General features: G+C 49.8%; 4 protein-coding genes across 4 annotated transcripts; all 4 read left to right on the top strand.

The window, feature by feature from the left end:
- Positions 1 to 3: 3 nt before the first annotated feature.
- Positions 4 to 1754, top strand: N7509_002262 (MFS general substrate transporter; the record flags this gene model as incomplete). The annotated part of the gene is made up of 2 exons (XM_056626899.1): positions 4 to 1292; positions 1355 to 1754. 2 exons carry the CDS (start codon positions 4 to 6, stop codon positions 1752 to 1754), a joined length of 1689 nt encoding a protein of 562 aa, XP_056492694.1.
- Positions 1755 to 2072: 318 nt separating this feature from the next.
- On the top strand, positions 2073 to 3386 carry N7509_002261 (mitochondrial 54S ribosomal protein uL24m; the record flags this gene model as incomplete). The annotated part of the gene is made up of 2 exons (XM_056626898.1): positions 2073 to 2603; positions 2679 to 3386. 2 exons carry the CDS (start codon positions 2073 to 2075, stop codon positions 3384 to 3386), a joined length of 1239 nt encoding a protein of 412 aa, XP_056492693.1.
- Positions 3387 to 3698: 312 nt separating this feature from the next.
- On the top strand, positions 3699 to 5407 carry rtt106 (putative negative regulator of DNA transposition (Rtt106); the record flags this gene model as incomplete). Its single annotated transcript, XM_056626897.1, has 4 exons — positions 3699 to 3810; positions 3875 to 4273; positions 4356 to 4712; positions 4827 to 5407. The coding sequence occupies 4 exons, from the start codon at positions 3699 to 3701 to the stop codon at positions 5405 to 5407; spliced, it is 1449 nt and encodes a 482-aa protein (XP_056492692.1).
- Positions 5408 to 7091: 1684 nt separating this feature from the next.
- Positions 7092 to 8672, top strand: N7509_002259 (casein kinase I; the record flags this gene model as incomplete). Its single annotated transcript, XM_056626896.1, has 5 exons — positions 7092 to 7220; positions 7272 to 7341; positions 7401 to 7549; positions 7601 to 8006; positions 8089 to 8672. 5 exons carry the CDS (start codon positions 7092 to 7094, stop codon positions 8670 to 8672), a joined length of 1338 nt encoding a protein of 445 aa, XP_056492691.1.
- Positions 8673 to 13594: the final 4922 nt, after the last annotated feature.

Here is a 13594-nt window from a genome sequence, read left to right as displayed (position 1 = left end):
ACTATGCTCTCCATAGACGAACACAACCCTGAGTCTCAACATCTGAGTCCTCTACAAGATGGATCAGATGATGAATCTGAAGCTTCTAAATCTGACCGTCGCCGTTCAGGTGCCCGATTCTATTCGAGCCACTTTATCGAAGCACCTGATGTTCCACTAACCGCGAGTCCAGCTCCACCAGAGCTATCTTTTCTTGGAGAAGTGCGACTTTATCCTAAAATCACGCTGTACAGCATCGGCCTCGCGATAGCATTTTTATTAGGCGGCTACGATTCTGTCATTGTCAACACTGTTCCATCAATTTCGCAATTTCAAAAGGATTTTGGCGTGCAGTACGGGTCCGATAAGAACGACTATATCATACCATCAATGTGGCTGTCTCTTTGGAGTGCGCTGGGAGCTGTCGGACAGATATTGGGAGCACTTGTCTCGCCATCCTGGCAAGATCGCTCCGGCCGGCGAATTCCAATGATCGTAGGAACTGTGATTTCTGCTGCAGCAGTCGCCGTCATCTACACTTCCTACTTGCCCTCCGACATTAATGCTCGACGAGCCGTTTTTCTCATCGGCGAGATAATTTCAGGTTTTGGTATCGGTATTTTGACGACGACCGCGCAAACCTACCTCTCCGAAACGGTACCTACAAGTCTGCGAGGCTCTGCGATGGCACTCTGTCCGACATTTGTGTTGTTAGGTCAACTTGTTGGTGCTTTGGTGGTATTTCTATCTTCGAGCGGAAATACGAGCAGTGCATACCTTGTGACCTTCGTTTCTATGTGGCCATTTTCCGCCATCACGCTCCTTATTGTCGTGCTGGTTCCAGAGAGTCCTGCATTTCTTGTGCGTAACGGCAGACTGGTTGACGCACATCGCTCGTTGCAGAAACTTCACTCTAGTACCCAGGATTGCGGACAGCTGGTCAAAGACCTACAGAAAACTGATGTGCAAGAGAAAGAAGAAAATGAGAAGATCCCTTGGCGTGACTGTTTCCGAGGTACTGATTTACGACGAACTCTTATTGTGTCATTTGTATCGATGATGCCTTGCTTCTTTGGATTTTCGCTACTATCAGATGCGAGTTATTTCCTGCAGATTGTTGGAATGGATGACCATAACAGTTTGATGATGTTTGTTTTGGGTATCAGCTTGGGGTTGGTAGCCAACGCTGTGGGCGTGTGGGTTGCTAACGTCGTCGGACGACGGACGCTCATGTTAAGTTCGCTGTCTGTAACTTCACTACTATGGCTTGGGATGGGTATTGCTGGCTGCTGGTCCGGTACTGTTTCGATCTGGTAAGGTTACCAATAGCTACCCGGTTTACTATCGCATCTTTGATAGCTAACATTGGTGTCAGGTATACCGCAGTGACGATGATGTTTATTGTCGTGATCTGCGGTGTGGGTGCATGGCCTGCTTCATTTGCAGTTGTTGGAGAGACATCATCTCTCCGCTTGCGAGCCAAGTCGCAGGGTATCAGTACTGTCGCCTCCGACATTGCGAGTATAATCTTTAGTTTTGTTCTGCCATACGTCTATAACAAAGATGCTGGGAACCTTGGTGCCAAGACAGGCTTCTTGTTCTTTGCAATTTGCACAATAACGACAGTTATAACCTGGCTGGCGGTTCCGGAGCTCAAAGGAAGAACCAATTCTGAAATTGATCATATGTTCAAATTGGAACTACCAACAAGGAAGTTTAAGGATTGGTCGGGAGTTGACAGAATGGATGACTCGGAAGGATTGATGTGGAAATGAATGATGTTCTAGTAGATATAAGTCCTTATTAGTGTTGCTGGCAATCTCTAAAAAAAATTAGATATACTAGTATATGCTCTCGACCCAGGGACCTAGTTGCTGTTACTAGTACTAGTAGTTGGGGTGTACTAATCGTGTAACGATGCAGGTGGATATAGATATTCTTACCTGCCAAGTTCCTGGATGGCTTCAGGCAGGGCACGCTCATCAGAAATTGCATCTACCTAGTTCCCTTATTTAGATCATACACTTCACGCACACGATATTGTCCAGTTGGTAGTTGGCAGTTGACAGTGTAGTATATGGTTAGTAAGCAACATGGTTGGCGTCGTGTCACGTGCTCCGAGATGCGGCCGCAATTTTCCTTGGGGCGGCATCGTGAATGTTGACGAGCAGCATCAGTCGAGCCATTGCTGGGCCACCACCACTACAATGCAGAAGGTCATTCAACGGACGGCTACGGCCCGCAAGCAGGCCCAGAAGAAACTGTTCCGAGCCCAGAAAAAGGATGATTTGGCCAACCGCAAAGACAACATTCGGATGCGAAGGGACTACAACAAGGCCATACTCGATTCAATCAAGCTAGCACGCACTTCTCGCTGGGAGGACTACAGGAAGGGAGATCTTGCTCCCAAGCGAGACTCCGGACTGGAAGCTACGACCTTCGGTGCTGTCGACGCCGCTCTGCTTCACCCCCCGACCATCCCTAAAAACCAACGCCGCAAGCACATCCTTTTCGCCGCGGGAGACCGAGTTTGTGTGATTCGGGGCCGGGATCAAGGAAAGATCAATGAGATCACACAAGTAAACGAGGAGAGTGAGACTGTCACGATAAAGGACATCAACACGGTGAGCTTGCCAACCCTGCCAGCCCCTTCTACCTAGGATTCCATTCAGCATCACTAAACCGGGTCTCTTAAATAGGTCGATCTCAAAGTTCCCGACTGGGCCAAGGCCTCAATGGGTATCAAGTCCGACGTTCTCGCACAGGCGTTGCCGGTACCCATGGACGACGTCCGACATGTCATCGCACTCGAGACTGGAGCCGAAGGTAGCTCGGTTACACGCGACCACATCGTTAAACACGCCTACGCCGGAGCGCCCTATTTAGAGCGTGCCGAATACAGCAAAATCCCTCGCTACACCCGTTACATCTCCGGTCTTGACATCGAGATCCCCTGGCCCGTTGAAGAGAACCCGAACTACAAGGATGGCGAATATGATACATTGCGATTCGAAGTCGACCAAGAGACCTGGGTTCCGTCTTTGGATAACTCACCTTTCCCATCGAGCGTTCTCGACGAATTGCGAAACAAATACTCCCGATTCCGTAAGCGTCACGACCCTGAGTATGTGAGAGAGAAGGTTCTGGAGGAATATCGGAAGGAGTACCTGGCCAGCCAGTCTCTGTTCACTCCTGCGATTGAGCGCAAAGAGGCGGAGATTGCGAAGAGCAAGGCGGCCAAGCTGGCCAAGATGGATGCTGATGGCAACATGCTTCTTGATTCCGAAACAAGCAACTTCATTGATCGCTTTATGCAGACAAGTATCAGTGAGCAGCCAAAGAAGCTATCCAAGAGGGCCAAGGCTAAGGCTAAGGCTCAAGCTGAGGCTCAGTCTCAGACTGCTTGAGTTGAAAGGGGTGATCTGTTTTAAAGATAGCGATGTGTATAAACTTCCCCAATGTATTCTAGTTTGCAAATTTACGTCCAATTGATTCCTTGGAAATGATCTATCGATCGATCAATTTATAATTAATTTTATTTCTCCAATCGGAGACAACTTCAATGGTTGCTGAGTCGAAGTAGAGTTTCTCCTACCAATTCTCGGGTCCGCCAGGGGACGTCAACGCCATTCTTGAATTTCCAGTTTTCAACTCACCCACCACACTCCCTCTCGCACTTGCTTCTACCCTTTCCCAACGGGCAGTCGCATGAACCAAATATGGCATTTGCCGCGATAAACAATGCCCCTTCGGCCGGTGTTCCGATCGCCGCTATTGAGGAGGCGTTTGCGACGGACCCATCCCTCAAGAAACGAGTTTACGATGCGATCGGTGCGTAGCCCACACGGCGCATCTACGCCCATCGACCAACAAAACCACATCCTACCCGACCCAGCCACTGACTATCGACCGATTCGATTTCGTTTAGGAACTACACCCCAGCATACACCTCTATTTGAGGATCTTGCTCGATATACCTCCAGCCTGCTGGCCAGGACTGCGACTGCGACTGCGACTGCGACAACCACCACCCTTCCGATCGTACCTCTGCCTAACGACGCCCCAGCTGCGAAGAAACGCAAGATACAAAATGGGGATTTGGGACCCGCTGTGCAGGCGCCTGTAGATGTGAAGAGCAATGATGCTACTGTGCAATTCTATATTCAGGATGTCTCCTTTGCCATCCCTCAGCGCAAAAAGTTCACGCTGGAAGTAACAGCTGGGCAAAGCGTTCTCCGGGCGAGAAACCAAGCTACGAAGGAGATTGATTTTGGCGTGCCAATGGACCGGATCCGTGAGTGCCCTTTTTTGGCTACTGATTGGTATATTCCCTTTGGAAATGTGAAGAACTAATCAAGTCATTCGTTTCCAACCAGGTCACGCCCTTTGTCTCCCCGTGCCGGAGAAGAACCAAAAACAATTCAACTTTTGTATCATTCCCGAGTTCGCCGATGGCATTACGCCTCCCCCCGAGGGCACGACTGGCTTCGAAGCGATGGTGTTCACTATAGCCGACGGACCGGCCAAGGCTGCTTTTACAGGAACCGGACAACAAGTCGGCAATGGAACCGGCGAGACGGCGGAGAGCTTCCTGCGAAAAATCTTAAATGATTATATGCCCAACACGAATGTCGTCCGACCTGACGAGAGACAATTCGCCAGTGCAATGCCCGAGGCGCACCGCAAGGGCGAGAAAGCATACCATATCAAAGCCTTCCGTGGCAGCAAAGAAGGTACGAACAAACATGCCATATGAAAGCTCAATCTCAGGGATGACGGGAATTGAGATCGGCCCCTCTCTCTCCCGTGGAATTATTGCGACTAACCTTGTTTATTGTTTGGTATAGGATATCTCTTCCTCCTTTCGACTGGAATCTTGTTTGCATTCAAGAAACCCCTTCTCTTCTTCTCATTCGACACTATTGATTCCGTCTCATATACTTCTGTTCTGCAACGGACCTTCAATCTTAATGTTTTAGCTCGCCCTCGTGGTGGTACCGAGGAGGATCAAATGGAGTTGGAATTTTCCATGATCGATCAGGCTGATTACGATGGTATTGATGAGTATATCAAGCGACACGGCCTGCAGGACGCCAGTCTGGCCGATGCCCGCCGTGCCAAGGTGTACAATGTGAATAGCGGCAAGAAGGACCCCAATGCTGCTCCCGAGGTCGGTGCTGAAGACGAGGAGAGTGAGCTCCAAAAGGCTCAGCGAGAGCTTGAAGACCAAGAAGAGGAAGATGAAGAGGACTACGACCCTGGCAGCTCGGGGGATAGTGAGGGTAGTGGGTCAGATGAGGATGATAGTGACGACGATGACGACGATGAAGACGACGAGGACGACGATGAGGATGACGATGTTGGCATCGAGAATCTTATCAAAGACGACCCTGGTAATGACGATGAAGAACTCCCCAATGCCGAATAAAGGCCTGGGGGGGTTGTTTCGGATTGGAACTATGTATTGTATGATGGTGCCCAGGGTTGGGCTGTAGAATAATGGGTGGCTTTGAATGGGAAATAACACCCCGAGTCAATTGAAACGAATCTACTCGTACTCTGTACTTTGTCCTCGGACTCTGTACTCTGCTCTTCATGCTTCTACACCGTATTCTCAGGGATTGAGTTGAACGATCGCCCGGTGGGTCGGAGACGTGTCAAATGCGAGGCAGGTGAATCCCTCGGCCACAGCAATATTAAGCAACTGTCAAGCCAGGGTGCAGTGCATGTACAATAAAGCCACACTGAGTATGCACCCAGGCACGGGGTAGTGAGTATGTAGATGAAAGTAGGTACAGCTTATAGCTACCAGCAGCAGCACCGAGTAGAAGAGCCAATGCCAATGCCAAGGCCGTAATGTTACCGCTGAATTAAGCGCATTCCAGCCCCGAGTCCAGCCAACGGTTTCCCCTGAGGCGGTAAGAAAAATGGAGCAAAAGAGGGAAATTTCGGTAGTGCAGAACGGGTCCCTGGGGCTCGCCTATCCCTTTGTGGCGGATGGGGAACTGTGGTCCATTAGATTGAGTTGGGCTGGATTGGGGACTTTGCACTCCCTACGGAGTACAGATACTCCCACTCCATCCAGATTGCAATCAAAGGAATGTCAAATCGAATCTCCTTGGTGCCTGCAGCAGTGAGATTGATCGGAGCCGAAAAAAGGGCCTGGGCACACTAGCTCTCTAGGTGCAGCAGATAGGTACAAGACCATCTTCCGTACGGTCGGGTGTTTCACGGTCCAAGGGCCCCATCGAATGATACGTTGACCAAGTAGCGTTGAGTTAGTGGTTCTAGTGACCTTAAGTTGGTTAAGTGCGAAGTGTAGAGTAGAATCAAGTTAGTCGGCCTGTGTTAAGGCGGTGTTGTAGTCGTCGTCCGCACCGCTGGTGTATTATATACAACGGTTACCTATATTACATAAATTACCAACCCATATCCAGTACCAATACACCCCTAATACTGGCTCCCTGTATGCTTGATTCTCGCAACTTCGCCCTGGGCGTCTCTCTCCCTTAACCACTCCCCTTCTCCCTCCTCTTCGACCGGAACCCACTGCTCAGTGCGGCTCGTACTCCTTCGAGTACCCCGGGTGCTCTCTATTCTCTCTATACTTCCCCTTTCCCCTTTTGCACCTTTCCCGCCGTTCGTGTTCGACCCCCCCGTTCGGCTTCACCCCCCATCGCACCTCTGCCTGAGACCGTTTCGGCTAGACCTTCACCCTCGCCTGTGACTCCCCGACAGCATTTGAGCTCTTCAATTCCTATTCGGCACGCTCAATTCCTTTCGAATCGCCTTGCTAGCTCTCACCGCAACCAAACCCGCCCGTCATCTCGTCATACCTCCCGCGTTACCCCCGATCAACTCTCCGATTCCCTCCCGGTACCGGTACATCGAGATTGTGCATTCATTGCCGCCCTGAAGGGATTGCTTGGGTTAAACATCAGGTGTCCCTGTGGTGTAAGTTGGCCTCTTTTACCCTTTCTTGTGTACCGTACCGTCGACTTTGTGCTGACTTTGCCCGACTCAGACAGTGTCTTTATCACGTGCCCTGCGTCCCTGAAGCCATTGCCCCGTGATCGAAACTTCTGTTCCTGGCTTCGCCACACCCTATCGCCATGGCTTCGTCTTCGTCGAACGTGGTGGGCGTCCACTATCGAGTGGGTAAGAAGATCGGTGAAGGATCCTTTGGTGTTATTTTCGAGGGCACCAACCTTCTCAACAACCAGCAAGTGGCGATCAAATTCGTACGTTCTGCCCTGTTCCGTCGGAAACCTCCTCCGTACTAACAACTGCAGGAACCCCGGAAGAGCGATGCTCCCCAGCTGCGTGATGAGTACCGGACATACAAGATCCTGGTTGGATGTCGTGAGTACCCAAAACATGTGAAATTGTGTCTGCTTGTTTTGCTGACTTTTGCCCCTTAGCTGGTATTCCCAATGTCTATTACTTTGGACAGGAGGGCCTGCACAATATCCTGGTCATCGACCTTCTCGGACCCAGTCTGGAAGACCTGTTCGACCATTGCAACCGTCGGTTCTCCACCAAGACCGTGGTGATGGTGGCTAAGCAGATGGTGAGTTTATCTCAGCCAGCTCCAATGTTCTATGGCTAATCAATCCAACAGCTGTCGCGCGTCCAAACAATCCACGAGAAGAACCTCATCTATCGTGACATCAAACCCGACAACTTCCTTATCGGCCGTCCCGGCACCAAGGCAGCCAACGTCATCCATGTTGTTGATTTCGGCATGGCCAAGCAATACCGCGATCCCAAGACGAAGCAGCACATTCCTTACCGCGAACGCAAATCCCTGTCCGGCACTGCCCGTTATATGAGCATCAACACACATCTTGGTCGCGAGCAATCACGAAGAGACGACCTGGAGGCCCTAGGCCACGTCTTCATGTACTTCCTGCGCGGAGGTCTTCCTTGGCAGGGACTGAAGGCCGCGACTAACAAGCAAAAATACGAGAAGATCGGTGAGAAGAAGCAGACCACTGCGATCAAAGATCTCTGCGATGGATACCCAGGTACGTTATACCCCCCCTCTGCCATTATGCGGTCACCAATATCTCCCGCCATGAATACACTTCCCTAACCAGAATGTCACAGAAGAATTCAACAAATATCTGAGTTATGTGCGCAACCTTGGTTTCGAGGATACCCCTGACTACGATTACCTGCGTGATCTCTTGACGCAAGCCCTCAAGAATGCCGGTGAGGTCGAAGATGGAGAGTACGATTGGATGAAGCTCAACAACGGCCGAGGCTGGGACTATAAGTCGTATACCTCTCAAGCTCATCTCCACAACCACCACCAGAGTTCATCCGGACGCGATGCGGTCCACGGACAGCAGCTTCGCAACAGCCCGAGGCCCGGTGTGACGGCAGACCGTTTAAACGCCGCGCAGCCCCCGCCCCCCTCTCCAGCCAAAGCCGGAGCTGGGAAGACGCGCGAGCGCCCAAGCGGCTCCGCCGGGATACCACCGAAGCGCCAGAGCGGGGGCCTGGAAGCAAACACTCCACCTACGTCCACCCAGGCACAGTTCCAGAACTCCAACGCACACCTTCCCGGTCGGATCGGGAGCCCCAGTAACCCTGGGCTCGGTAGCCAGCAATTGGGTGGTGCCGGCAACAATGATTCACAGCCTACTTTCGTCCAGAAGGTCATGAAGGCCCTGTGCTGCGGTAGGTGATATGACCGTGAATTCTCTCCAGCTTACGCTGCAGTCCGCTCATCTCGAGATCCAGGTTGAACTCGAATTAATATGACGCGGCGGCACGTTCTGGATTGAACACGGCCTGATTTCCTTTGCTATGTCTGCCCGCAACGATCGAATCACGGCCGAAGAACAGACAAAAAAAAGTCGGCATGGGATTGCCTTTTGTTAGTTTCCATCTGGGTCATGTTTTTCTTTTCTTCATCGGGGGCATTCGATTGTCATTGTGCACCTCGCCATTGACTTCAAATACCTCCATCTGGCCCTCTCATCATCATTTTCATCATCCCTTCTCTTTCCCTCTTTCCCATTCGACACTTCCGCCTACATTCGACACTAGGTAGAATGACCTTCCTCTCATTGATGTTACGTCTCCATCACTCTTTTATGGTGCCACGGCTCGGAACGGCGAACTTGAGAGATTTTTGTCCTGTGTTTTCGATTTTCCTTCTCGTCACTATACTCGGCATGTCCCGTTTAATACCAAAATCTCGTCCTTTCTCAGCGCAGGCGGATCTTGAAGCTTACTGTGTTATTGGCCGCCTTGCATTTTTGTCTTCAAATTCTGCTGTTTGGAAGAGTTGATCCCGATGGTGTTCTTCCCATTGGGTATCGTTGGATCGTGCTGGTGAACGTCAGTTGCTACACAATAGATGGGACTGTTCGCCGCGGGAGCAATGCGCGAAAATCTTCAACCGGACTTTGAACTCTTTTATACTGCCTTGGGCGCAGTCGTCTTTTTCGCGCGCCTCCGCTGGTTGGGCGCTTTAATATCTTGATTCTGCGCGCCCTCCGACACTCTCCCGTTCGGCCATCTCTCACGACTTCCTCATATGCGTTACTTCAGCCTTCTTTTGCACCGAGTTCAGAGAGTCCCTTTCAACAACTACATGGTCATGACCGATTGTCAGAGCCGGAGCAACGCATATTGCATATATTCTCTTGGTTCTTCGATTCTCCTCCACCTCCACCTCCACCTCTTGTCCGTGTCTTTGGTTGTTTTATCCCTTTTCGAAATCTATTGCCCGTGTCTATAATCGTCCATTGTTTTGTCCTTGCTCCGTTTCAGAAGCGAGTTTTTTTGTGTTTCCGGTAGTGTTTGGCATAAGATAGCATTGTTTTGTTTTTGTTCTTGTTCTTGTTCCTCTTTGTCCAAGTTCCTGTTCCAGTCATGTCTGCTTTTCCGTATAGCGTACATACTGCCTCTCGGAGTGGCGTGATAATACATTTGTGTGTCTATTCAGTTCCTCTCGTAGATTTCTTGTAACACATACCTGCAAGAGTGACCTGACTTGGCTCTCTTACCTCCCATCCTACCCTGCCAGCCCTAGGTCTAGACCCTCCTCACCTTTAATCAATACCATACTAGCCAGTTTCATGATATCTCCGCACTCAACCACTTATGCTCGAAGATCGTGATATCACAGAATCCTACTGCGTAGCTACTAGTAGTAGCACAACTCGCATCGCTCTACCATGCCACATCTGCAGAATGACACATCCACACGTATTGTATACACCCTACCCAAACATAGTCCACCAACCCAGTACAGTACATATGTAAATGTAACTAACACACCACATATCCCGCGTGGCAACTTCTTCACACTCACCATCTCCACCTTCAAAGTTTGATATCATCGTCACGCCTGCAGGTACCTACTATATCAAGCCAGCCACCGAAGGGTAAACGGTCCGCATTGCCCAATAACCACCCGAAACCACACACAACCCAAATCCCAGACCCCTTCCTCTCCCTTCCCCTCTCCAGCCCAGCCCTGGAGGCGGACACAAGACACACGACCGGGCTAATATTTTTCAAAATGCTCTTTCTAGCGCCCCTTCCCCGCGATACATGACATGAATACGACCCGGTAAATCCGGCATCATGGCCCTTATTGGTAGATCTAAACTTAACTAAACTAGTCTCGTCCCCTCTCCCCTCCTTTGCCGGTTTTGTCAAGTGCTCCTAAGACCCAAGTTTGTTTGTGGTTGGTTACTCGTCCATAGATAGTACGTACATATGTATGTACAGGGCTTACTGTATCCCCCACTTTCTCTCCTCCTTGCTTGACGTAAAGTCTTCGATGCTATTCCTCAAGTATGCACGATGCATGCACTGTGTCGTAGGGGCGTCCGATGAACCCCAGTCAGCATCCAGACTACGATACGTAGCTAGCTAGCTAGCTACAGTGTTTACATATGTACGCATCAAACTTGGTACAGACCCACCACTTGATTGGTGCTTTCTCCCACTCTTCAAAACGTCCATCCATCATTCCACCTGAGCTACTCGTACTCACACGCTCCTCACTTTGTAAACAGTGCACACCATTTTAAATGCGCATCGGGAATTCTAGAGGCAAAGTAAAGGCAAGGCAGAAGCGCAAGGCTAGGCTAGGCAATGTGATGTAATGCAGCGGCCAACTGACTACCTGCACTGCAATTCCCTCTAGTAGTTCAGTTACTGTAAGTAAGCTACTGTCGGTACCGACCTGCAAGCACGCACGCACCAGGTGATAGAGTTTCCACCCAAACCACTCACGACTCGTGATGCGCGGGGTCTCGCTGGCGTAAACGGCTAAACCGGACTCATGCACAGATGGCGATGAGGATGAGACGAGTGTGCATCGTAGTTTAGTGCAGGCGGGCACCGCACCCTCGAATAGAATAGAATTGGAACACCCCCGCTTTTTGGGGCCCGCATCACAGCGCATGGCAGGGCATGGCGCGAGGTCTTGGCTGTTGGTTGGCGTTTCGTGGCGGTATTGCCTGGGCGATTGGGTGGGAGAGAGAGGGGGGGCGAAGGTCTGTGGGTGTGTGGTGTGTCAGTGGGCTGATGTGTTTATGATCGGCGTGGCTGTGTTTTTTTGGATGGTGGTTGTGCTGTTGCCCAAGTGGTTCTTTTTCTTGATGGTGTGGCGTGTGTGAACTTTCTTTGTCGAAGGGACTTGTGTATTTCTTGTTTGTTGGACTAGTATGGAAGTCAAGTAAACATGGGCAAGGGAATTTCTTTGTTCGGGATCCGATAGGAATGGCTTCATTTCGGGCGCTGCTGCCTTTACCTCTCTGTATTACTCGTATACCTTTTTAGTGCCAGTGTGTTTATTTCTCCGAAGTTTCGTGTGGTTTTTGATGGGGCCGTTCGATACCTAGGTATCTTTCACAGGGGTGTGCTGGCGAGTTTACGGACCGAGGTGGTGTCAGGTTGAATGTCCACTTTGGACCGATTTGTGCGGGGCGGGGATGGTAGGGCTGATAGGCCTTCTGCTTGGTCTTTTCTTGGCTGCTTGGATGTCTTTACCTTTGGGGGTCAAGGTGCATATTTTAAAATTATGTATTCAAGCAGACTCAGTAATAGTGCTACTAACTTGCAACCTTTCTGTGACGGAAATTTGAATCGAGTGTGTTAAAAATCGTTAACGGGTCAGTTCAGAGATCCACGATATATAGTCATGACACACGCCCTTGGCAATTCTTTTTCCAACTAAGTATCTCTTTAGCTAGAGTACTACTAAAGGTTTCTATCCAACATCTTTAAATATAGTAATAGCTACTCGATTTTGAATATGTACGGAAGTAGTCGACTGGTAAGAGCTGCCGGTTACAAATGAGAACCTCAACCCGATGCCCGGGCAATGGAGACCCAGAGGGAATCCGTGGAAGCTGCAGGCAGATCTCAAGCCTTCTCGAGATAAAGAGTGATATCGATCAGGCCTCAATTAATCAGACGAAGCTGTCGAAGATATGCATTCCGATCCAGAAGAGGAAATGGGAATGTGTAGAAAGATCCGACCAAAACTCAAGAACCAGACAGATCATTTCACCAAAAAGCCACAACTTCAGCAGTGTAACCGCCCTGCAGAGATGAATGAACGAACGGGCCGGCAGACCGGCAAATGCCAACATAGACTGTCTGAACAGCTGACTCTTGGCTCTGCAGTCTCGTTTCAAACTCATGCATTTAAGCCTTAAGAGGTCGCACAAGATACGTCGTGCAGCGAGTGTCTACATACACCACCTACGTTCGAGAAAACAGTAGAATCCCATCGAACATAATTCCGAAAACTAAATCTCCGCCCAAGAAAAAGCACCACGTAATTCCGCAACTCGACAGCGCTAATTTCGCGATACCTTGTAAGAAGTAACTACTATTACAAGGAGTAGTAGATCTGACCAACAATCCCAACCTTGGAAGCTGTCTCCCTTAATTGGGGCCCTCCTGGTAGTAACTATCTAGTATGCTGTATGTAGTAGTATCCATATACATAGATATGACCTGTAGCCCTGGAGATCGATGCTGCGCTGGTTGCACGGAGCTAGAATACATATCGCATATCACACTAGTACTATTACGCAAGCGAGCAGGGCCCAAGCCCTGCAACCCGGTCAAATTTGATATCCCGACCGACTCAGACCTCGCATTCTGCACGTAGCGGTAGGTCTTAAAATTCAGACTTGGGAATGTACAATGACACATGGGTTGTGGCATTGGCATGTGTGGGTGGTGGATCGGCACAGGCGTTGCTAGTGATCGGCAGTGGCGATATCAACTTGAAAGTTAGTTATACTTGGGAGAAAATAGAATCTATCCCGTAGAGGAGTTGGGCATGGCAAACTTGAACAATGTATCTCGTAAAGATTTGGACATAAGCACAGGAATGTACACTGGGCCAAAATGGATGGTTGCAATGCCAATGCCAGTGGTACCTTCCTGCTCTGGCTCCCACTTCACTTCAGGAAAGACACGCGGAGCCAACCCTCATCGGTACTTTCAAATAGAATGGTTATATTGGATTTGTTTTCCTTGTCGCTAAGCTAAACAGGAAGAGATGGAGACTGAGATTCAAGGATCGAGTTGGAGTTTTTGTATCTGTAAAAGTTAGAGCTTGACATTA

Source organism: Penicillium cosmopolitanum, assembly GCF_028827165.1.
Source record: "Penicillium cosmopolitanum strain IBT 29677 chromosome Unknown utg000004l:1.0-4361866.0:1.0-4365735.0, whole genome shotgun sequence".
NCBI lineage: Eukaryota > Fungi > Ascomycota > Eurotiomycetes > Eurotiales > Aspergillaceae > Penicillium > Penicillium cosmopolitanum.
Note: the sequence above shows the minus strand (reverse complement) of the source record. Positions and strands in the feature narration are given on the sequence as shown.